At 37.9% G+C, this 26106-nt stretch overlaps 1 protein-coding gene across 1 annotated transcript in view; it reads left to right on the forward strand.

Annotated features, from left to right (window-relative positions):
• The window catches only part of MIPOL1 (mirror-image polydactyly 1), a 358287-nt gene that overhangs the window by 187737 nt on the left and 144444 nt on the right, over window positions 1–26106 (forward strand). Inside the window, exon 8 of the mRNA XM_006891563.1 lies at window positions 15875–15969. Coding sequence (XP_006891625.1) covers window positions 15875–15969 — 95 coding nt within the window. The remainder of the gene's footprint in view (window positions 1–15874; window positions 15970–26106) is intronic.

A 26106-nucleotide genomic window follows, 5' to 3' on the forward strand; every position in this document is an offset into this window, starting at 1 on the left:
TATTTATATTTTTTTCCCTGAGGATTTGAAGGAAAGGTGATAGGACAGAGACATTTAATAGATATTTTCTGAGGATTGTGAATGACACTTGTATAATCTGTTTTGTGAATGTAAAAGAGCAAATCTCATTAAAATCCAAATGGATATTATTGAGTCCAAAAAGCTGGCCAGTAGTTTTGCACATACCAGTATAAATGACTTCCAGAGATGTCAAAAAGTTCCAGGGAACAGCCATATATCATTTAACTATCAACAAATGAAGGCTTTGTTAAAATCTTCTAGAATAGAGTTAATTCAACATACATGATACAAGGAAAAGATAAAGCCCTCCATAGTTCTATTAATGGACAAATAAACGATTTACAACAAAGGTGTTAATTAGGGATTTAAAAGTCTATCAGATACTAAGAGAAAAACTAAAATAATAGGAAAATAAGATACTGTTTTCTGATAAATGAGTGAGAAAGAGCTAAAACTAGAGTCCACATAGAGCTTTGGAATCATCCATCACTCTAGGCTATATTATCTTATTTAGATATAGGAGAAAGATTGTTATAATAGTTCAAACACAGATTTTTAATTGTTTGCCAAGCTAGTAACTAAGCGTTCTGGCTTATAATTCTGACTGTCACTGACCTTTGTGTATAAACCTAAAACAAAGAAGCTTTAAGTAAATAAATTCCTCCAACTTCTTGGCTTTTGTTCCTAAAGGATTCACATTGTTAAATGGGATAATGTGAGGAATAGTTAAATTTCTGTTTTTTATCTTGCCAAGGTCGATAGTTTGCAAGCAGTGTAGCTGGAATGTAATCCCAGTCATTCTGGTTCCACAGTTCTTGTTCTGAAGCCACTGTACTGCACTCTACTTCTGGCATCCCTCTCTCTGCTCTCTTCTTTGTGTCATGCTTTCTGCTCACTGTCAGTGAATCACTTTCTCTCTATGAATGGTTTTATTTTCCTTTCTATAATAAGCTGTTTTTTCCATGTCAAACCACTTTATGAACTACTAGACTATTCACATTTTTGAGTAGGTAACTGGGCCATCCATTATCTGGAAGACTTGGAGAGGTGACAGAAAGAAAATATAACATCTTCATAAGTCACTTCTAAGGAATTGCATATCTATTTGTACTTTATTGACTATGCAAAGAATTTTGACTTTGTGGGTCATAACAAATTATGGCTGACATTGGGAAGAATGGGAATCCCAGAACACTTAATTTTGCTCATGTGAAACATATACCTAGACCAAAAGGCTGTTTTCTGAACAGAGCTAGGGAGCATTACATAGTTTAAACTTAAGAATGGTATGCATCAGGGTTGTATACTTTTTCCATACCTATTCAATCTGTATGCTGAGCACATTATTAAAAAAGTTGGGCTCTGTGAAGAAGAATGTGGCACTCATCAAAAAAGATACATTATGCAGATGACACAGCCTTGCTTCTGAAAGTGAGGAGTACTTGAAGTGCTTGTTGCAGAAGGATAGGATCGTGCAGGGTCTGAAAAAGAGTAGAAGACCTCCAAAAGGATGGCTTACAATAGTAGCTGCAGCAGTGGGCTCGAGAATGTTAGACATTGTGTGCATGCTTTGTAATTCTCAGTTATTAAAGTAGGGAAGTACCATTACCTAATACTCATTTATATTATACTAACACTCACTCATTGCTGTTATGTCAGAATGAACTTACAGCAATTTACATATTTCTAGGAAAGGGAGGTGTAGATGGCAGGGGCCATATTGAGAAAGCAGTAATTTTTATTTTCTTTCTGAAGTTAACTTCATTTTTCAGATATGCTTTCGCAGTATAATCTGTTTCCTTTCTATTAAGCACTTAGCCTTAGGTTAAAGTGTAAAACACAAAATAGCTTTAGCCATATTATTTGCGAAATTACCTAGTTATAAATTGTTGAAGTTATCTACTTGGATATCTTTTTTTATAATCATTCTCTCTGAAATTTTATTAGATTCCCTTTTTAAAAAAATTTCTTATTAATTTCAATGAAAATTTACAGAGACTTTGGATATCCATTCATTCATTTTTGCACTTTTCTCCCCTCCCAACCTTCCCCCTTAGCACACTGCCCTCTTCGAAAAGTAAAAGAAAAATTCTTTCATTGTTTTACAATCCCTCCCCCCAGGTCCATTTCACTATTCAGCCTTCACTCTGGACTCCTGTCATGATAAAAATACCTAATCACATATCCCTTTTAAACAGTTTTCTCCCTCATCTGTTTCAATGTAGTATATATTATTCAACCTATCTTTCTCAGTCAGTCCTGTTTTACAACAGTGGCACCATACAGTATTTGTCCTTTTGTGACTGAGCTACTTCACCAGCATAATGTCCTCCAGGGTCACCCATTTTGAATAATATTGCATGAGTTCTGTGTTTTTCAATGCAGCATAGTATTCCATTGTGTGACTATACCACAGCTTCTCTATCCATTTGTTTCTTGATGGGCACTTGGATTGTTTCCAATTGTTTACTATTGTGAACAAAGCAGCAGTAAACATGGGTGTGTGTATATATCTGCTTGGGTGGCAGTTATGGTTTATTTAGGGTATGTTCCAAGTAGTGGAATTGCTGGGTCAAATGGTATTTCTATTTGCAACTTTTTGAGAAGGCACCATTCTGCCTTCCATACTGATCGCACCATTTTCCACTCCCGCCAACAGTGAATAATGATTCCAGTTTCTCCACAGTCTCACCAGCGTTTGTTGTTTGTTCTGTTAAATTTCACTGTTCTTACTGGGGGGAGATGACATCTCATAGTTGTTTTGAATGTCTCCTATATTCTTGAGCCCATTGTTATCAGTCTGCCTATCTGAGAATACAAACAAGATGTTCTTTTCCAAGGATGTTCTTTTCCTTCTAATAACACCCTTGGTAGTTAAGAGATCAGAAGACAATATTGCATTGAGAAAATATTCTGTCTCCTCTCCAAAGTTCTAAGGAGAAATTGTGTCAGTTTAAAAACTGTTTGCCTGATTGAATCTGTAGGTTTTTCAGTTACTCACTATGCATCTGAAAGCAGAATAAGAATAACAAAATAAACAATTACTTGTTATGATTCTATAAAAATAATTATATTGAAATTATCAATATTATAACATATTGGAATGTCGTTATTCTCCCATCTGATTTATTGTGTCTGAAAACCTCCTGGAGGGTCAGCTTTGGGATGGTTCCAAGTCCATGGTACATAACGGCAGTGCTTGAATAGCCAATTTTTATAGATATATACCTTCTAATTCCACCTTTTCTCTAACCAGCTATTGAAACTTGGACAATTTCTGAATGTTTATATGAAAATGTTGTCTTAGAAGAGTTTGCTTATCCATAAAGTACAGGAACATTTTACCTCTAATGTCCTTTTAATGCCTAAAAACTATATTGTTTGGTGATTTAATTGGTACTCTATGTTTCTTTACTTAGTCATATCACACAGAAGATCAAATGTTTCTGTTCTCTGATAAAAACAGATTACCATTAACAGTCTTAAATTTAGCCAAAGGAAAGTTTAATTATATCAGATTAGAACTATTAAAAACACATTTAGACCAAGAATAACAATATCTTAAAATAAAATCGTTTTCTCAACAATACTCATGACAGATAGTGTTCATTGATGTGAACAGTATAGTCTTTGTCCAATCTCCTAAGTTAATGGGGGTCAAAGGGAGAAAGAGGTGGGAGCAGAGGGGTGAGGATTGATTGGGAGGAAATCACAGGGCTGCACAATTTGGTGGGTGGAGTGAGGGGTGGAGTGAGGGGTGGAGTGAGGGGGTAAAAGAAACAGGAGAGATCCAGTAGAGACCCAGTAAAGATGGGGTAATGATGGTCATAGTCCAATGGTGATTCATTTTATAAAATAAAATGTATAGGAATGATTTTACAAAACTTAATATCAGTGAAGCAAAGTATGAAACACACAAACAAAACCCCCACTATGTACATGAATGCAACACAATATGTATTAATTATATGCACACCAATGTTCTTAAAAATTAAAACAAAAACCTCTACCATACCAAAGATCTGCTTCCAGGTATGGCTGGCATCTTCTTACAGAGTCAGAGCTTCTTTTCAAGTTTCCAGTCCCTGACCGGCTTAGAGTTTAGAATACTTCAGTTATTGTAGGTTTGGTTCTCAAGTCATAGCAACAAAGACAGGAAAATAAAGTCACTTGAATATTTTGGTTCCTCAGTGCCTATTAAAAAAAAATTTTAAAAACGTCAAAGAAAACAATTCTGTTGTTGCTTTTATGTGCTGTTGAATACAACTCGTAGTGACCCTACAAACAATAGATCTGAACGCTGCCCTGTTCTGTGTCATCCTCATCATTGACATCCTTGAACCATTGCAACAATCAGGCATACTTTAGCCATTAAACAGACATCATAGCTCTTTAGGACTTTGAAGAGACCACTGACAGCAGACATTCCCAATGCAATACATCTTTTGATTTTTTGGCTGCTGGTACCAAGGATATTGATTGTAAGTACAAGTAAGATGAAATCACTGATCATTTCATTCTTTTCTCCATTTATCATTATATTACCTTTTGGCCCACTGCTGAATATTTTTTTTTCTTGATGTTGAGACGTGATCCATATTGAAGGCTATGGTTTTTGATCATCCGCAACAAATGCCTGAATTCCTCCTTGCTTTCAGCAGGCAAGACTGGGGGTTGTTTGGTGTGGTGGGGTTTTTTTAATTATTATGAATTTTAATGAAAGTTTACAGAGACTTAGGGTTTCCAGTCATCCATTGTTGTACTTTTCTCCCTGGCCACTCCCTGCTGCCGCAAGGCTGTTGTTGAGTCTTCCTCCAAACCATAATGCAGATTGTTGTTTAATCTTCCTCCAAACTTGATGCCACATTCTTCTTCATAAAATCCAGCATCAAGTGTCAGGGAGGAAAATGTGCACCAATGAATGAGTGGAAATCCAAGTTCTTTATAAACTTTCATTAAAAATAAAAGAAGAAGAAGAAAAAAAAAGAAATAAAAACACATTGCTTCATAAAAAGGGATACAATTCAGTATCAAGAATTATTTGCTCAATATACAGATTGAATAAGTAGGGAGAAAGGATACAGTGCACACACAGACTTTTATTAATTTAAAACCATATAGTATTCCCTTACTCTGTTCATAAAACAGGTTTTTGGTCTAGGGATAAGTTTCATAAAAAACATAATTAAATGCTCTGGAATTTTTATTCTTCCCAATACTAGCCATACTATCAAATGCCTTTGCATAGTAAAAACAAACAAACAAAGACCAAAAAACACAGATAGAATGATGTCTTCTTCTGGTATTCTCTGCTTTCAGTCAAGGTCTATCTGACAGTGATGCTATCCCTGGTTCTATAGTCTCTGCTAAACACCACTTGTACTTCTGAAGTTTCCGTCATGGCCTGATCTAGCCATTTTTGGATGACCTTCAGCAATATTTTGCTTGAATATAATTTCCCCATTCTGATGGATCACCTTTTTTGGGAATGGGAACATATATGGAACTCTTACAGTCAGTTGGCCAGATAGATGTCTTCCAGCTGGTAAAAATGTCCAGGGTTGCATCTGTTAGTGAAACATATTAATTGTTATCCCATCAATTCCTAAGGCTTTATTTTTTGTAACTGCCTTCAGTGTCACTTAAAATTCTTCCTTTATCACCATTAGCTCTTTATTGTATACTGCTTCCTGAACTACTTCAGTATCAACAAATTTTTTTTTTACAATGGCTCCAGATACTCAATCTTTGTTTAATGTTTCTGGATTATTTAAGGTATTTCCCATAGCATCTCACCCATAGTCCAGCTTGATAATTAAATTTGCTGTTCAGTTCTTTTAACTTGAGAAATACTGAACCAGCTCTTCCCTTTTTATTCTCTAGCTCATTGTACATTTTCTTCTAATACTTTTCTTTGTCTTCTCTAGCTGTCCTTTGAAATCTTCAGTTATAATGTTTATTTCAGCACCTCTTCATATTGTTTGGGCTTCTTGAACTCTACTACAATTTTTAGAGTCTCTTCTGATACCCATTTTTATTTTTCCCCCCTATTCTATCTTTGTAATGACCTGTTAAAATCTTCATGCAGTGATATCTTTGATGTCATCCCACAACTCATCTGGCTTTCAATCACTAGTGAACACACATTTAAATAATATGTGGAAGAGTTTGGGTAATATACAGTCTCCAAATGCTCAAAAGTATTTGGTACATACTTGTTTGTCCTTTTACCTATAATTATGGCTGTGACATTTATAAATAAGCCATAAAAATTTTTAGCTAATACATTTGTATCATTTTTAAATACCCGAATAAACTAGTTTTGTTATCTATGAAAAGTTTAAGGGTACAATATAACAAAATTATCCATTAATAATGCCAAAATATTTTTTAAAGTGGCATGGTATAAGGGATTCAGGCAGACCTTAATTTGTATTTGTCAGTCACTAGGCTTTCTACAGATTCCTCCTTCAGATCTGTTGTTTATAGGATCACTATGGGTTGTAATCAACTCAACAGAACCTAACAACAACAAAAAACTTTCCTGCAGAACACAGTGGTGTCTAGTCAGGAGAAGGTTGCATGCATAACCCATAGGTGGCAAAACATTTCTGGAGCAGTTCTAATTCACCAGTGACTCCGTGTGAGAAATACAAGTTATCTTCTCCCATACAAGTTACAACCTCTAAAAGCCCACTAGATGCTTATCTGTGATTGAGCTTCGACCTGACAAGAGCTGACTCACAAGTGAGCGAGCTCTGTTATAAGTTACTTAACCTCAGTTAACCTTGGTTTTGTTACCTATGTTGTTGTTGCTGTTGATTTCAGTTAAGTCGAGCATGAGTCATAGCGACCCTATGAACAAGAAGCCTGAAGCCTTTCTATAACTATCTTCATTTCTCAAAGTTCGTAGAGTTTCTAGAGGCATGTGGTTTAGGAAACAGATGCCACTCCTGCTTCCAGTTGTTACCTATAAAATAGAGAAAATGGAAATCACTTTATACTTTGATTGTGTGGATAAGTCTGTAGAAATGTATCTCAAGCACTTGGTACAATATCCAAAGCATAGTAGGCATTCAAAAAGTGGCATTGCTAGTGTAGTTAAGTATAAGTATTTTTAAAGTTTTATCAATTTTGGCAAAATAAATTTATACTAGTTCCACTTACTATATGACCCAGCAATGCCAGTCCTTATATATTTACCCAAGAGTAATGAAGGTGTACTTCCACACAATGTGGTATGTTGTTGTTGTTATGTGCCATCAAGTCGCTTCATAGCTACTCATAGCGACCCTATGTACAACAGACCCAAACCCTGCTCTATCCTGTGCCAATTGCACTGCCTCCGACACACCCATCCCGATTACCCCAGTCACTGAATCAATCCACCTCATAGAGGGTCTTCCCCTCTTGCAAGGACCAGTCCCTCCTTACAACATGTCCAAAGTATGTCAGATGAAGCCCCAGAATCCTTGCCTCCAAGGAGCAGCCTGCTTTATCCCTCTCCAGGGTGAATCTGTTTGTTTTCTTGGCAGTCCACTCAGTACTCTTCTCCAGCACCACAGCTCAAAGGCATCAATTCTCCATCACCAATTCTCCCTAGTCATTGTCCAACTCTCTGATGCATGGCAAGTGATTATGTTTTTGTTGTTGGTAAGTGCTGTTTAGTCACACATGACTCATAGTGACCTGAAGAACAATGGTTGTGAGCCCTGTCCTGTCCTGGGCCATGTTTATCATCTCTGATATACTTGAACTCATTGTTACAGTCACTCTGTCGGTCCATCCAGTTGAGGGTCTTCCTTTCTTGCACTGACTGTCCATCCTTCGAAGCATGTTGTACTTTTCCAAGGCATGCATGTTCCTTTTATTAGGTGCCATCAAGTCAAACAACAGATCTGAACCCTGTCCTGTCCTGTGCTACCCTCCTCATCATTTCACACACTTGAACCCATTGCTTCACTACAGCAGTCCATCTTGTCATGTCTTCCTCTCCTTGATGTTTCGAAATCCCCTCCTAACTACATGCCGAAAGCACGTGAAAGAGGCTTTGTCATCTTTACCTACAAGGGTCACTCTGGCTATACCCTTTCCAAGACGTGTCTTTATTCTTTTCAGTCCTTAGGATATTCAGTACACTTCACCCAACACTACAACTCAAATGCATCTGTGATTCTTCTGGCATCCTTATTTATTGCCCAACTCTCAAATGATGACAAGTGACAGACACATCTTACTCTTCAAACTGACATCATTGTTCCAAAGAGAGAGTTCCCTGATTGCAGACTTTCCCAGTGCAATATGTCTCCTGCTTGTACCAAGGATGTTCATTAAGTATCCAAATATGATAAAGTCAATGATATTATAATTTCAAGCTTTTTTCCATTTCTCATGATTTTGCCTGTCAATCCATTGGTGAGAATTTTTATCTTCTTAATGTTAAGATGTAATCCAGATGTTATCCATATTGAATGCTATAGTCTTTGATCTTCTGCGGCAAGCACTTCAATTCCCTCTCACTTTCAGCAGGCAAGGTTGTGTCATTTGCATAATGTAGGTTGCTGATGAGTCTTTCTCCCATCCTGATGCCACATTTATCTTCACAGCTGTTTATAGCAGCTATTAATTTTCCATGATGAAAACAATCACAATGTTAAAAATTACCTAGTTAATGGATATATGGGTTTGCAGTACTATCATACCATGGATTGCTTGGTGAAATAAAAGGAAAAAACTATTGCTCACTATCAGTAATAGCAGTATATCTCAAAATCACTTGGATAAGTGAAAGAAAACAGACTGAAAGGGGGTACTAGATGATTATACTTATATAACATTCTAGAAGGGGCTAAAGTATAGGGACAGAAATCACATCCATGGCTACCAGAGGCTAGGGGTAAAATGAAAGGCATTTACTATACTAGTGCACAAGGGAACACTTTTTAGGTAATGAAAATATTCAATAATTTGTGCTGGTTGTTACATGATTCTCTTATGACATAGTTAAGTCTGACTTTTAAAAATCTATTCATGTATATGCTGAAGTAATTTTGGTACTTTAGTGCACACATGTCTTGTTTTGATAAATATTTTATAAAAAATGTGTCTCTAAGTAGAGAGAGTGCTTATTTAAATTATAGTTGTATAAAATACTAACTTATCACCTTGACAGAGTGCAGAAATCCTGACCAACTCTATGCTTCTTCCAAAATGGTATTCTTTTTTATAAAAATTTTAAGGTAGAATATTATATATTGTTTCTGTATAGTCTCTGTTTTCAGGTCAGTTTTGACTCACACCCACCCTATAGGGCAGTTGAGAACTGGTCTTTAGTGTCTCTGGACTGTAAATCTTTACATTGACAAGCCACCTCTTCTGTCAACCAAGAAGTGACTGATGGGCTCAAACTGCCAACCTTTCCCAAGTGTTGTAGGCATTCCAATACTTACCCTACAGTGCCACTGGGGAAATAAGCAAAACTCAATCCAATGTATGTCAGTAACGAAAAATGATGAGGATTCAAGCAAACTGCATTCCTTTGTGTTGCAGTAGAACTCGTTACTTCTAAACCATTATTTTTTTATTTTAATTAAACCATGCTTAAACTTAAAAGCATGATTTATAAAAGTATGTATGTCAGAAGCGACTCTGAAAATTGCACTGGAGCGCAGACATGCCAAAGCACATGGAAGAATTCAAGATACTAAAGAGTTGAATAGAAGATTTCAGAAGGCAGCATGGGATGACAAAGTAAAATATTACAATGAAATGTGCAAGGAGTTGGAGTCAGAAAATCAAAAGGACCGAACTCGCTCAGCATTTCATAAGCTCAAGGAACTGAAGAACAAATTCAAACCTCGAGTTGCTATAATCACAGATGCTTTCGGCAGAATATTAAATGATACAGGAAGTATTAAAAGAAGATAGAAAGAATATACTGAATCACTGTATCGAAAGGAATTGGCAGACACAGAATTTCATGAAACAACATATGAGCAAGAGCCTATGGTGATGAAAGAAGAAGTTCAGGCTGCTTTGAAGGAAATGGCAAAAAATAAGGCCCCAGGAATAGATGGCATACCAGTTGACATATTTCAGCTAACAGATGCTGCCCTGGACATGCTCCCTAAGCTGTGCCAAGAAATCTGGAGAACAACTCGTTGGCCAACTGACAGGAAGATATCTATATTTGTTCCCATACCAAAGAAAGGTGGCCCAACAGAGTGTGGAAACTATACAACAATCTCATTGATTTTACATGCAAGCAAGATTCTACTGAAGATTATCCAAAAACGACTGGGACAGCACATCAACAGAGAAATTCCAGAAGTCCAGGCTGGGTTCAGAAGGGGTCGTGGTACTAGGGATGTTGTAGGGATGATGGTACTAGGGATGATGTTAGATGGATCTTAGCTGAAAGCGGGGAATAGCAGAGGAAAGTATATCTGTGTTTCGTTGACTATGCAAAGGCATTTGACTGTGTGGATCATAAAAAATTGTGGCTAACTCTGAGAAGAATGGGAATCCCAGAACCACTTGATCGTGCTAATGTGAAACCTATACTTGGGCCAGGAGGCAGTCGTCAGAACAGAGCAAGGGAACACTGCATAGTTCAAAATTGGGAAGGGCGTATGCCAGGGATGCATCCTATCTCCATACCTTTTCAACCTATATGCAGAACAGATCATCCGGAAGGCTGGGCTCTATGAGGAGAAATGTGGAGTCAAGATTGGTGGACGATCTATCAACAATCTGCGTTATGCAGATGACACAACCCTACTTGCTGAAACTGAGGAGGACCTGAAGCACCTGCTGCAGAGGGTCAAGGACTGCAGCCTCCAATATGGTTTGAGGCTCAATGTCAAGAAGACAAAGATTCTCACCACTGGACCAATTGGCAGCATCAGGATGGATGGTGAAGAGATTGAGATTGTACACAGCTTTAGTTTGCTTGGCTCCACAGTCAACACTCTTGGCACCAGTAGCCAGGAAATTAAAAGGTGCATTGCCATGGGAAAGTCTGCTGTTAGGACCTCTCCAAAGTACTGAAGAACAAAGGTGCATCTGATACGGGCCATGGTCTTTGCTATCACTTGTTATGCATCAGAGAGTTGGACAATGACCAAGGAGGATAGAAGGATAATTGATGCCTTTGAACTATGGTGCTGGAGAAGAGTATTGAGGGGACCATGGACTGCTAGGAAAACAAACAGATTCATCCTGGAAAGGGTCAAACTGGGTGGCTCCTTGGAGGCAAGGATTCTGAGGCTCCATCTAACATACTTTGGACATGTTGTGAGGAGAGACCAGTCCTTGGAGAAGGACATCCTGCTTGGAAGGGCGGAGGGACAGCGCAGGAGAGGGGAAGGCCTTCTACGAGGTGGATTGATTCAGTGACTGGGATAATCGGGATGGGAGTGTCAGAAACAGTGCGATTGGCACAGGACAGAGCAGAGTTTAGGGCTGTTGTACATAGGGTTGCTATGAGTCGCAAGCAACTTGACAGCACGTAACAACAATAACATAGAATGGTATCAGCTTTATAATGCTTGTATTTATATTTTTAATTTCTGCCTCACATACTTTGGACATGTGGCCGACAGGAAGGACCAGTCCTTGGAGAGGGACTTCATGCTTGGAAGGGTGGAGGGAGAGCACAGAATAGGAAGACTGGAATAATATGGATTGACTCAGTGACTGGAAAAATGGAGTTAGGTCTGTCAGAGACAGTGACACTTGCACAGGTTAGAGCAGTTTTCAGAGCTAATGTACATATGGTTACTGAGTTGTAGGGAACTCAATGACACATAACAAAAACAATGAAACATAGTTGCATTCTCACCAGTAATGCCATGTCTGGACCGAACAAGGGAACACTGCATGTTCAGTCTGTGTGCTGAGCAAATTGTTTGAGAAGCTGAAATCTAAGAAGAAGAATGTGGCATTAGGATTGGAGGAAGGTTCATCAACAACTTGTGTTATGTAGATGATACCACCTTGCTTGATGAATGTAAGGATGGCTTGAGATACTTACTGTAGAAGATCAAAGACTAGAGCCTTCAATATTAATTATATCTCAACATCAAGATGACAAAACTATTCACCACTGGACCAATAGGCAGCATCATAACAGAAAGGAAGAAAGACTGAAATTGTCAATGACTTGGATCCATAATCACAACCTTTGACACCAGTGGTCAAAAAATTCAAAAGACATATTGCACTGGAGTAGCCATTGTTTAAGGACTTTTCCACAGTACTGGAGAGTAATGATGTACGTTTTGAAGACTAAGGTGTGCCTGATTCAGACTATGGACATTTCAGTCACTTGCTGTGCATCTGATAGCTGAACAGTAAATAAGGATGACAGAAGAAAACTGATAGCTTTAAGTTGTGGTATTGAAGAAAATACTGAATATTCCATTGACTACCAAAATCAATAACAGCTATGTCTTGGAGTTTCATTGATTATGCAAAGGCATTTGACTGCGTGGATCATAACAAACTGTGGCTGACTCTGAGAAGAATGGGAATCCCAGAACATTTAATCTTGCTAATGCGAAACCTATACTTGGACCAAGAGGCAGTTGTCAGAACAGAGCAGGGCAACACTGCATGGTTCAAAATTGGGAAGGGTGTACGCCAGGGATGTGTCCTATCTTCATACCTTTTCAACCTGTGTGCAGAGCAGATTATCCGAGAGGCTGGGCTCTATGAGGAGAAGCGTGGCTTTAGGATTGGTGGACGATCTATCAACAATCTGCGTTATGCAGACGACACAACCCTGCTCGATGAAACTGAGGAGGACCTCATGCACTTACTGCAGAGCGTCAAGGACTGCAGCCTTCAGTATGGACTGAGGCTCAATGTCAAGAAGACAAAGATTCTGTTCACAGCTTCAGTTTGCTTGGTTCCACAGTCAACACTCTTGGCACCAGCAGCCAGGAAATCAAAAAACGTATTGCGATGGGAAAGTCTGCTGTTAGGGACCTCTCTAAAGTACTCAAGAGCAACGGTGTCTCTCTGGAAACTAAGGTCCACCTGATTCAGGCTGTGGTTTTTGCAATCACTTGTTATGCATCAGAGAGTTGGAAAATGACTAGGGAGGATAGAAGGAGAATTGACGCCTTTGAGCTGTGGTGCTGGAGAAGAGTATTAAATGTACCATGGTCTGCCAAGAAAACAAGCAGATTCATCTTGGAGAGGGTTAAACCAGGCTACTCCTTGGAGGCAAGGATTCTGGGGCTTCGTCTGACATACTTTGGACATGTTGTAAGGAGAGACAGGTCTTTCGAGAGGGACATCATGCTAGGCGGAGTAGAGGGACAGCGCAGGAGGGGAAGACCCTCTATGAGGTGGATTGATTCAGTGACTGGGGTAATTGGGATGGGTGTGTCAGAGGCAATGCGAGTGGCACAGGATAGAGCAGGGTTTAGGGCTGTTGTACATAAGGTTGCTATGAGTCGCAAATGACTCGACAGCACATAACAACAACAACATGTCTTGGAGAAAGTGCAGCCAGAGTGCTCCTTAGAGGCAAGGATTTGTGGACCTACATTGGACTGTCAGTGGAAGAGATTAATGTTTGAAATAAAGGCAAACAGGAAAGGAAAGAAGGGAAAAGAAAAAAAGGAAAGACTGTCTTTTTATAAATGGAACAAGTTATTTGGTGTCTGAGGCAGATCAAAGTTGGCACACAACAGCCTCCACCTCCAAGACTAAGGTTGGAGGATGCTTTCTCTTTTCAATCACTTAGGTCCACAGAAGTGGAAGTGGGAGGAATATAACAGAGAAGCACACTGAGCTTGGTCGTGTTCCTTCTGCACTGCCCACCTAACATGCACAGATGTGTAGATGAGCAGGGAACGGTTGTTGACTTTAGAACAGAGAGTCACGAGGACCCCCGACCTATTGACTAAGCTTGGCCTCATGCGGGAGTTAGGGCTGAGTGAGGAGATCAAGAGGTCTGGAATGCAGGAGGAAGTGTGGACTCCTGAGCTTGCAGCTGATGCCCGTCTAAACCTAGCCACAGATGGCTGGGAATGAGTTAACCAGAACCCAATCATGTAGGAGAAGGTGATCCATGCTGTGAACATGAGTTGATTGCTGCAGCCTGATGGCTTGCTCTAGACTGGGTGATGCTTTTAGATGCAGGTGCTTAAAGTTTTCAAGCTGAATAGAGGATCTTTCAACAAAAGGGGTGTGCTTGTTTCCTTGGAGTACTGGGGTGATAGGGATGAGCAGATCAGCAATTGGCGAGCTAAAGGGGGGATATTAAGGCATAAACTTTCACAAAGTAGTTGTTGCTTGGATGATTGTAAAGGAAGGGGGGAAACCCACAATATAAATGAACAAAATATAATGCAAATGGAAAAAATAAATAAAAGAAGTCTTTTAGCTCCAGAAGCTTGATGGATGACTGCTGTGAAATGGAACTGACTGAAAGGTAGTGGATTAGCTTATATACAGATATCCAAGTCACTGCATGCTTTGTAATTCTCAGTTATGAAAGTAGGAAAGTACCATTACCTAATACTCATTTATATTCTACTAACACTCATTGCTGTTATGTCAGAATGAACTTATAGCTGACCCCAACCCCCTTCAGCAGGTTTTCAGAAACTGTAAATCTCAAGGGAGGAAATTGCCCTCTTTATCCACAGAGTGTCTGTGGATCCAACTCACCTGCCTTTGGGTTGTCAGCATAGAACTGGGCCCATTAGGCTCCCAGAGCTCCCTATATTACACTAAAGTACCTCTTTAAAATATTCACGCGCAGGATATCAGATGTGACTGTCCCAAGGCATAGTATTTTCAGTTGTCTATATGCATGCAAAAGCTTGACAAAAAGTGAGGAAAACAAAACAAAAAATTGATGACTTTGACTTGTAGTATTGGTGTATGTTATTAAGTATACTGTTGATGGCCAGAAGAACAAATCTGTCCAGGAAGAAGTACAGACACAATGCTCCTAGAAGTAAGAATGGGGAGAGATCATCTCATATACTTCTGGCATGTTAACTGGAGGAGGACATCCTGTTTGGTAGAGGGACGCTAAAAAGAAAATACCCTCAAAAAAGTCCTGATTTGAACTTTTGAGTCCAGAACTGTGGAATATGTCTTTAGAGCCACTACTTGTGATATTTATGTTACAGCAATATTAATAACCTAATAAAAGTCATTTGAACTTTGTTTAAAAATACTGGCAGACTCTTTAAAGCTTAAATGTTACAATCAAGGAGAGATAATTCCATCCCTTAAATAAAATATCTAGCATTCAAGGCTCCCAGTGTTATCCGTTCAGGCCTTTTCCCCTCCCTTGCCTCTGCAGATAATGAACAGGTTAAATGATATCTCTAAGAATCAGGTTGTATTCTTGTAGTTTTTCTATATGAAATACAGACTATAGCATGACAGCATATTTAGAATTTTCTGAATTCTACTCTTAAAGTTAAAAGAAAATCTGTGCTTAAGCTGTAGAGCCACATTCAATTTGCATGTGAAACACCCATTTTGCTTATCTCTCCTCCTGATACAGTCTGAACCTATGTTCCACATTCTGAATTCTGTGTATAAAGTTAAACATTGCGGAAGGGCATATAAAACGTATCTGATAATACAGATAAATAAGATGGAAACTTAGTAAGGAGTAACGTTGCTAAATTTATTATGCTCCTGTTTTTAGAGTTTTTATTATTGCTATATTTGGATCGCTTTACAGTAAGTTTTGAGACTGTGCTAAAATATTGGTAAGTTTTAAAGCTAATAGGAACTAAAGATTTAAAGTGTCACTCTATAGTGCTGTGCTTTAACACACTAAAATTAATAACAAATTTTCTTAACTAACTTTCAGGCAAAGTTATTATCTATGCAACAAGCCAAAGAAACTGCAGTTCAGCAGTACAAAAAATTAGAAGAAGAAATCCAGACACTTCGAGTTTACTACAGGTAAAATTATCTTTAGTTCATCTAATGAAATAAATAGTTTGTTTTATAAACATTTTTCTCTGATTTTGCAGTGATGAATGAGGAAATACCACAATGAAATTAAATACACGGTTGCATCATTTCTGTAATTTTTAAATATTTGAGGCTTAAAATATTCATTCTTTTTTTCTCTTTTTATTAAGTTTGGCAAGTTTTGCACTTCCATCAGAATTATAAACTTTACATGACTCTATTTGTCTAATCAGAGCTTTTTTAACCTGCTGCTTCTAAAATGATACATCTATTTTAAAATAGTTTATGAATATCAGTCACAATAACATTTTACCTATTATAATAAGTTTCTAAAGAATTTTAATATATTAAAGTTTTGTTCCAGGAGTAGTTGCAAAATCAGTTCACTAGATAACAGCTTTCATATTTTAATGAAAAGAAACAAGCAAACAGAATGTCAGGGTACATCTCTTGTAGTAAACCTAAATACCATTTGAAGTACTTCTTCAGTTTTGTTATTTGTGAAGCAGGAGGCAGGAGAGAATGGTAAGATTGTTTATCAGACTACATGTAAAAAATGTTCTCACAGTAGCTCATGGTAAAAAAAAAAAAAATTGAGAAATGCTTCCTGATATATACAGTGCCTGGGCTATGGCTCAAAAACAAACAAACAAAAAAAAATTTGGGTTTAAAATCTAAGAATTCGTTAAGTGAGACAATAGGTTACTGAAAGATTTTTTTTAATACTATAAAGTGAAGCTAAACACTGTGACACTGATGTGTCAAATGCGATAATGGTTACTTACCCATGGCAGACAGTGTTTGGTGGAGCTCCCCGACTAAAACAAGCTTGGAAGCAGGAGTGACATCTGTTTCCATAATATCTTACCACCAGAAACCCTATGAATCTGAGAAAGGATGAAAGTTATACAAGTGTCCCGATCTTTCATTCATAGGGTCGTTATGAGTCGCCTATGATTCAGTGGTACTTAACAACAAAAACAACTATAAATCTAAAATATTTTAAAAGCCTGTTTATCTATATAATTCTAATAACATTTGTAAAAACAGTAAAGCCAGTGTGGGGATAACCACATATGACTAACTCCACAAAGGGGGCCAATCCCTGTCCACCAATATTTAAACAACAAACAGATTCTTATAAGGTCAGACATCCCTCTCAGGGCTTGGTCTACTAAGCTACAAGGTCTGCTGATTCATTGCAGTGACTACTCAGAACTCACAGATTATACTCGTTAAGGGGTTTATTCAGGATGTTAACAGGTTATAATTCAGGTCAGAAATAGGATATGATTCTTCAGTCAAGATAGCTTCTCAGACTTGCTTAAAGGCACTTTGGCACTTTAATCTTCATCTTTGTGGCTTCAGGCTAGTGTTTAAAAACTCCCTTGGTTTTGCCAGTTATTGCATCACTTTCCCACCTCGCTCCAGCCCCAGTCCTCCAGCAAGCTTAGGCCAAGGCTACCTGTTGTCTAAGTCTTGGTCTGACTCTCGCAGCTCTCTCTGGTCCAAGTGGATGTATGCTGGACTCTTCCCTTTTGATGGCTCCTAGATTTCCTTTTCTGACACTGAACCTGCCCAATTTAAGCCTAATGGAATGTCAGAACAGGCCAAGCCACATGTTAGTAGTCTGTTGTTCTTATATACTACCAACTTGGAACCGACTCATACCTGAGCTTCCAACAGGTTTTCAGACAGTACAAATCTCACAAGAAGAAATTACCTCTCTTTCTCTTGCAGAGCACGGATTCAACATAGTTTTGGGTTGGCAGCATAACTCCTTAGCTCCTAGCCCATGAGAGCTCCCCACTTAATAGCCTTTATACTTTATTAGTATGTTCCTACCCAGAAAGGTTCTCTCTGCCTCATTCACATCATTAACATAATCCCACTATAAGGACAATGTCAAAACCAATGTCTGGGAAAGTCATTTTAAACTATTTTAAATCTACTACTTTATATCTAAATCTACAGCATTATATAAAGTCATCTAGATAAAGTGTTATCAAGCATTAGCTCAGTATGGTTTTACACCTCAGTATCAAGAAAACATAGATTCTCACAACTGGAATGATAAGACAACATCATAATAGATAGAAAAAATAGTGAAACTGTCAGGGGTTTCCTTTTGCTTGGATCCACCATTGACATCCATGGCAGTATTAATCAAGAAATCAAAAGATGTGTTTCATTGGGCAAATCCAATGGCAATGACATCTTTAAAGTGCTAAAGAGTTAGGATGTAAGTTTAAAGACTAAAGTGACCTGATCCAAGTCATGATAAGTTCATTTGCTTTGTATACATGTGAAAATTGGACACTAAATTGGGAAGGTTAATGGTGAATCACTATCTTGTAATTATGATATTGGCAAAGAGTATTAAATGTAGCATGGACTGCCAAAAGAAAAACTAAATCTGCCTCGAGAAAATAAAACAGAATGGTCCTCAGAGATAAGGATGGTGAAACTTCGTCTCATGTGTTTGGGGAATGTTGTCAGGAGGCCCCTGTTCTTGGGAAAAGAAGTCATGTTAGGAAATGTAGAGGGGTCAATGAAAGAGTGGAAGACTCTCAATGGGATGGATTGAAGCAATGACAGCAACAATATCCTTAAGCATAATGAAGATGGTATAGAATGGATGGATTGAAACAATGACAGCTACAATATCCTTAAGCATGATGAAGATGGTATAGAATGGAGCAAGGCTTGTCTCTGTTGCACATAAGGTTTCTGTGTGTTGTAATTAACTCAATGGGCCCTAACAACAGTACTTTATGCTACTATGGGCTTTGTAGTTAGTGTGCCATGTCCTGTATAACCTGATTACGGTAAACCTTACCAAATCTATTTTCTCTTTGTAAAATTGACATACTAGTACCTACTGGAAAGTGCTTTATTAATTATGCATGGCCCTTTGCATAGTATTTGGCCTATATTAGTGTTCAATGAATGTTATGATAAATTTCTTCTTTAAACAAGAAGTCAAAGGAACTGAAGGAAAAAAGGAAAGAATGATGCTACAGAAGTAAAGACAGTTTTTAAAATGTGTCATAGTTTACAAATTAAGATAAGGACTAAAAATAACTTTTATATTTGCAATTAGGTGGTTTTTAGCGTCCTCCAGAAGTGTATTTAGAATGAAATATTAAATATAGAACCCAGTTTTTGATGAATTGAAGAATAATTAAGAGACAAAGTATCAAAGTTTAGGCTGTAGAAAGAACTTTATAGAAACATGAATAAGAAGCTTGGGTACATAACAACAATAACATACTATGACAGGTTTGGAAGCAGGAGTGGCATCCACTTCCTAAACACCATGCCTCTGGGAATTCTGTGAACTTTGATAAATGTAAATAGTTTTAGATGGGCTTCAGGCCTTTTATTCATAGGGCCACTATTTGTTGTGCTCAACTCTAAGGCAATCAACAGCAACAACAACATACCATAGACAACAAGTATCTGTTCTGGAGAGGGTGAAACCAAGTTATTGTCTGGAGGCAAAGATTTTGGAGTTCAATCTCATACTTTGGGCTTGTTGCCAGGAGTAACCAGTCCTTGAAAAGGGACAACACGGGAGATGAATTAGGGCACGTATATCAGAGACAGTGATACTGGCTCCAGGTAGAGCAGGATTTAGAGCTATTGTTCATAAGGTCAGCACATAACAACAAAAACAAAGCTTTTTTGGCATTTGCTAAGTACATTTTAGATATTAACTCATTTAGGCTTTACAACAACTTTGAGTAGGCATTAATATGGGGGGCAAAATATAGGGGAAGGAAGATTTGAAATAAATGGATAATCAGACATATGTATGACAGTTAACAACCTGAAACAAGATATGTTATACAAAGTGATTAATGGGAGGATAATGCGTACTGATGAAAAAATGTAAATCCAACCTTTCTATTAAAAAAACCTTTCACTAAAATCATAACTTTTTTAAAAAACCAAAAAGAACTACAGTTCTTTAGAATGCAACTCAACTGATTTTCTTTAAAAATTAAAGCAATATGGTAGCTAAGTACTCTATCTTGGTCAAAATATATTGACTATGAGGTATAAAATAGTGTTTATACAAATTTAAGAATAATATATTAAAATTTTTAAAAATTTCCTTTTATATTTTATTCTGATTTTATCAAATTAATTATACCATTTAGTTAGGATGGCTTTATTCTTCTCTTCTCCTGTGCCAAATAATTTTCTTTTGAAAACAAAAGCTCTTATTGCTATAAACATTCATTTCCTTATACAGAATGTGTGCTTAATTTTTACTTTTCTGAATTTCTCTATTGTGTCTGCTTCTGTTGAGTTTTAGAAAACCTTGAAGGGATATAAACAGGAATATTGGCCTTTTGCTTCCTTTTTGCAAAGTTAGTTAATGGGCCTGTAAAGTAGCTGGAGAGTTACATTAAAATTACATTTGTAATTGTCAGCTCTTTCACATTAAAGGAAGGGAGATATCAGGAGAGGAATGACGGTGCAAAGATTTAAAATAAATTTTGTTTGTATCCAAATTGCTTTTGGTAAAGCATTAGTACTTTCTTACTGAATGCTTTATCTATTTGTAACAGCTTCCTTAGTTTAATTCTAAACTATTTCATCAGGGAAGAATCTTAAACTTGAAGAGGTTAGATTTGTATTTAGTAGTGATTTTTCCCCCTGTGTGTGTGTAAACCTGTAGTGCTGCATTCCTACGTTCAAGAGGCATAATAATGACAAACTCTTTTCTAATCTAGGGAATGCCGAAGTTTCAGTGTTTGCTGATTTTATGGTAATTCTTTATATTTCCTTTTGCTTAAAGAAAGTGTAAAATCTTTAGACAAGTGTTGTTTGTTGCTAGTTGAATAGTATTACTCACTTAGCATAATAACAGCATTTAATATGTTTTAAGGGAGCGTACAGTCACATGGTTAGAATCCACTGCTCTGTGGGAAAAGGATGAGCAAACTCGTCCCATGTGTTTATTACCTCTGAAAACCTGCTGGGTGGTTAGCTAAGAGTCAGCTCCAACTTAACTGCAAACAACAATATGTTTTAAATTCTAGTATATATTATGAGATTGTATATGGGGAAATTGTTAATGCATTCCAACAATGATAACTTGTCAGTTTTAGACAAGAAATCTTGAATAAACCAAACTCACTATAGTCAAGTTAATCCCAACTTATGATGACCCTCCATTGGGTTTCTTGGGCTGTAAACCTTTAGAAGAGGAGAATTCCTGTGTCTCCCCACTGAGCAACTAGTGGATTTGAAGTGCCAAGCTTTCAGTTGGCAACCCTACACATAGCACACTTTACCACCAGCCCACTTCTGGTTCATGGCACCATTTCATCCATTTCCATTGAACAGGCCTACACAGTACCTACATACTATGTCATCAGGGACTTTGAAATCCTGACTAGAATGCATTCTGTTTTAAGGTAGCCATGGTGACGCTGTGGAATAAGCATTTGGGTTACTAACCAGAACAGCAGTTCAAATCTCTTCAGAAGGACAATGACGCAGTCTGTTCCTACATAGTTTTACAACCTCAGAAGCCCTGATGGCAGTTCGACCCTGCTTTGTAGGGACCCTGTGAATTAGAACTGACATTCCAGCAGTAGGTTTGTAGTCTTTTTTTTATTTCCTGCAGCACAGTTACTGCAACAGTGTGCTTAACTAGGACTAGCAGAACTTATGAGAGTGGATCAAGACTGAGCAGTGTTTTATTCTGCTGTACATCCAGTCCCCTTGTGTTGTCACTAACTGGATGGGTTTTAACAGCACAATGGCATAGTTGTTGTTGGGCTGTCATAGTATTTGATGTTGAGTTGTCAATCTAAAGGCCAGATGTTTGAACCTTAAATTGTTAGTGTGAGGAAGACGAAGTAGTCTCCTTCTGTCAAGATTACAACTTCAGAAACCTGACAGAGGGTCTCTAAGATTTGGAATCAACTTGGCAGCAATAGCTTTTTAGGTATTGGCATGATTTTATTTCTTTTCAAGGAACTAAGTAGAATTTGTGTTTGACACAGGGAGTTCTGGTACTGTACTCCATAAGGTGCTACACTGCTAACTCAAAGGTGGTTGTTGTTTCATACCATCAAGTCAGAACCAACCCATAGCTGACTTACCAGTGAGTTCTCAGAGGCAGTCTGGCACATGGAGGTGATTGCCCATCCTTCTCCTGTTGAGCACCTGGTGGATTTGAATCACATGCCTTTGGAATTACAGCTTGTCTTCTTACCACTAGGTTACCAGTGCTCACTGACCCAAAGATAGTGGCTCTCTTATGGTATTAATTCACCAGCGACACAGAAGGAGAAACATGAACTATTTCCTTCCAACCCTCTGATATCCCACTGGAGGATTAGCTATGAATAGGTTTTTACTCAATGGCAATGAGTTAGAGATTTTTAAAGTAAAGTCTGTTTTTGACATAATGAAAATTGAACTTAAACATATCAGAATAACAGAAACCATATAGTTCATGTCATGTACTGTTGTTTTGGAAGCAACTCTTAGTTGACTCTCCAGCAGGTTTTCAGAGACAGTAAATTGCACAAGAGATTTCCCATATTTTTTCCTCTGAGCAGCTGGTGGAGTTGAACTTTGTGCCTGTGGATTGATAGCGAAGCTCCTTATCACTAAGCCACTAGAGCACCCTCATAAATAAAGAGCCTATGTGAAACAAACAAAAGTTTTACTTTTTTACCTACTTTTTTTTTTATTTTTTAGTTTTCCTTAGATCACCCACTTCTCTGGGAATACTCTATCTTTTCTTAATAGATTCAAGCCTTTAAAACACAGTTTAAGCACAGGCAGACCTTGGAGATATATTATAGGTTCAGTTCCACATGCTGTTGGGGAAAATGACAACAGTAGACCTAAGCAGTACAATGTTCTAATAGATCTTCGAAAGGTGGTAGGGGGGAGGATACCAAACACAACAAAATGAATATGCCTATATCAGCTATTCCAGTAATCATTTTCTGATCTTCCAGACCAAAATTATATCAATCTACCTCAAATTTCCATTTAGCTACTCCTAGTATTGCTCTCATAATAGATGTCTCTGCTTCTTTATATAACAATGCTTGATTATTAGTTATTTTTGGGTACTATTAAGGAACAGAAAAGTTAGATGACCTATAAAGAGTTGATAAAAAAAGTGACTTAAATAAAACAACTAATTGCCATTTTGTCAGAATTGTCTATCCATAAGTGACCCTCTAGCAGATTTCAGAGGCTGTAAATTGCACAAAAGGAGTTTACTCATCTTTCTGTCATGGAGCTGCTAATATATTTGAACCCCTTGCCTTTGGATTGGCAGTAGAAACCCTTACCCACTAGGCCATGAGAGCTCCCTAAATTATAAGATAGGCTAAAACAAATACTCATTACCAGTGAATCAGTTCTGACTCATAGTAACCCTCTGTTGGGTTGCTGATGCTTCACATGGTGCAGGAAGGATACTGCCCATATTTTTCCTTTGGAACTTCTGGTGGATTCGAACTGCCAAAGAAACATGGGTTTTGAGTTAGCAGCAAAACTTTATACTGACTTCACAACCAAAACTCCATGAGGGTAATAAATAAAGCTGGAGAAACAAATATATTTATAGGAAAAGGAGGAATCCAGAAACCATGTGTTTTTAGAAGATCATAGAGTACATATAGTTGAATAAGAAAATTTTTAAAAGGAAAGAGATTTGCCACCACCAGAAAACAGTGAGAGGAGGGAAGAGTCCTTCGGACTACCTACCACTCAGGTGTCTGAATGTCCCAGCCATCAGAGAGGGGAGTGCCTTGTAGGCCACCCAGTAATAACAAAAGGGCCTAATGGGCAACCCTTAGTCCACCCAACTTCCAGTGACCCATGAATTTTTTCCCCTCTCCCACCCATGCATTCACTTCTTTTGGGAAATAGTAAGCAGAGAGGGAAGAGTGTTGTGAGTCACCACTTGGGTTTCCCTGGTCAATAGAAGAAGGAGCACCCTGTGGGCCACTTGAACTAGCCAAGAGCAAGAAAAAGCCTCTTTGGCCATCATACACCAGAAGGACTGACCAAACACCAAGGGACCTGGCAGAAATCCTTGCACTTTCCCAATTTCCCAGGTGCTTTTTCTGCTCTGGGGAAACCACTCTTCTGATCCAGCCACAAGAGAAGCCACAGGTACATCTTAGCAAAAAGACTTGGGGAGTAAAGTATCCTGGACAGCATTCCTGGGACTGTTCCCTAAGGCTTTTTTTAATTCAGTGGGAAATAGCCCCTCTCTTCCAGCCACAGGAAACAACACAGGCACAAGCAACCTACTTCTGGAGCAAAATACTCCTTCTTATTAAACTACAAGGCAGGACAGAGAAGCAGACTCATCATAACTGGCCAAACATAGAGATCCCAGCTTGCTGCCCCTCCAGGGACAACCAAATGAGAAATTTTCCACAAGAAATAGGAAAACAGCCATCCACAAATGATCAACAGTAAAGGTTGCCACTGGGAAACTGAATCAGGGGCAAAACCTAAATCTGCAACTCTACCAATAGCATCATAAAGATAGGGATCTGACAGCTACCTACACAGACACAACAGAAACTGCCTCACTCATACCAAAAAGAACATCATACTATGTCAAGAAAGCAGCAGTCAGGCTCAAACATGGAAAAAAACGAAAGAAGCCTTCACCTAAAAAATCATACCAGATTGCAGATCCAGCTAATAATCCAGAAACAGAAAAGCAAAAGAAATATACTGAGGTGGTGTTCCAAGAACTGGTACTGAAGAAGCTACAAATGATGGAAGAGTTGAAACCATAAATAAGAGGTAAAAGATGATTAAAAAATCATCATCAAGACTGAAAGAGTACTACCAACACAGTTCATGAAGTAACAGAAAAGCATGAACATTCAACCCAGACTAACAAGACCAATGTTACAGAATTTTTTAACGTGATAGAGGCACAAAAAATCAGAATAGATGTATCAGAGAATCAGCAAGATATAAGACAACTTCAGTGAGAACATACAAGAAGACAGACAGAAGAAAAATGAAGAAAACATTATACTCAGGTACTAAGACATCAGACAAAACAAATCCTTGTGATTGTCATTTCAGAATAAGAGGAGAAAAAAGAGCTACTGGGAAAAAAAACTTTGTGGAAAATCCCAAAAGAAAAGCATTAAGACATATCATAGTAAAATTTCCCAAAATCAAGGACAAGGATAAATACTATAAGCAACAATAAGGAAAAAACAAACAAACAAACAAAAAACCAGTTACCTACAAAGAAAAACCAATTATACTCTGACCACTCAGCAGAAACCATGTGAGAACGAAGGCAGTAGGAGAGCATTTATAGAAACTGAAAGAATCAAATTGCCAGCCCAGGATCCTGTACTCAGCAAAGCTGTTCATCAAATATGAAGGAGAAATTAGGTCCTTTTTAAAACCAGGAATGTAAGAAATTCTTGAAAACAAGAACAACTCCACAACAAATACTGAGGGAAGTCCTTCACACTGAAACAGAAGAAAGTAGATGAACTACAGTAGCCAGCAATAAAAGAAAAAGGAACATACTAAAATGGCCATGGTAACACCTGGCCTATCAGTGATCACACGCAACAGGAATACCTTAAATATACTGATTTATAGAAAAATTACTAGCAGAATGAATTTTAAAAAACACCAAAACAATATGCTTCTGACATACAAAAGACAAATTTAAGAAATGTGGGAAAGTATGGACTAAAAATCAAAGGGTAGACAAAAAACTACATCAAGCAAAATAACATTCCCAAAAAAGCAGGAGTGACATTACCAGTCTCCACTAAATAAAACTTTTAAGAGACAAGGAAAGGACACTGTTCAATGATTACTAGATCAAGTGGAAACTAAGGAAGCAATACCATTCACAGTAGCCAACCACAAGATAAAATACTTGAAAATAAACCTAATTAGAGACACTATTGTGCAAATAGGTCTATAACTGAGTGAGATATGTATTAATGTTCAAAAGAGGAGGAAAAGACTAAGGGGGGGTGGGAATCTCTAGAATAGCAGAGCTTAGTGAGCAGATGGGAAAAGGTGAAGGAATAAGAAAGACTTAATGGTAATAAAGGAAGAAATTCAAGCTGC

Source organism: Elephantulus edwardii, unplaced genomic scaffold (genome assembly GCF_000299155.1).
Source record: "Elephantulus edwardii isolate Elephantulus edwardi_28Jun2011 unplaced genomic scaffold, EleEdw1.0 scaffold00100, whole genome shotgun sequence".
Classification (NCBI taxonomy): Eukaryota; Metazoa; Chordata; class Mammalia; order Macroscelidea; family Macroscelididae; genus Elephantulus; species Elephantulus edwardii.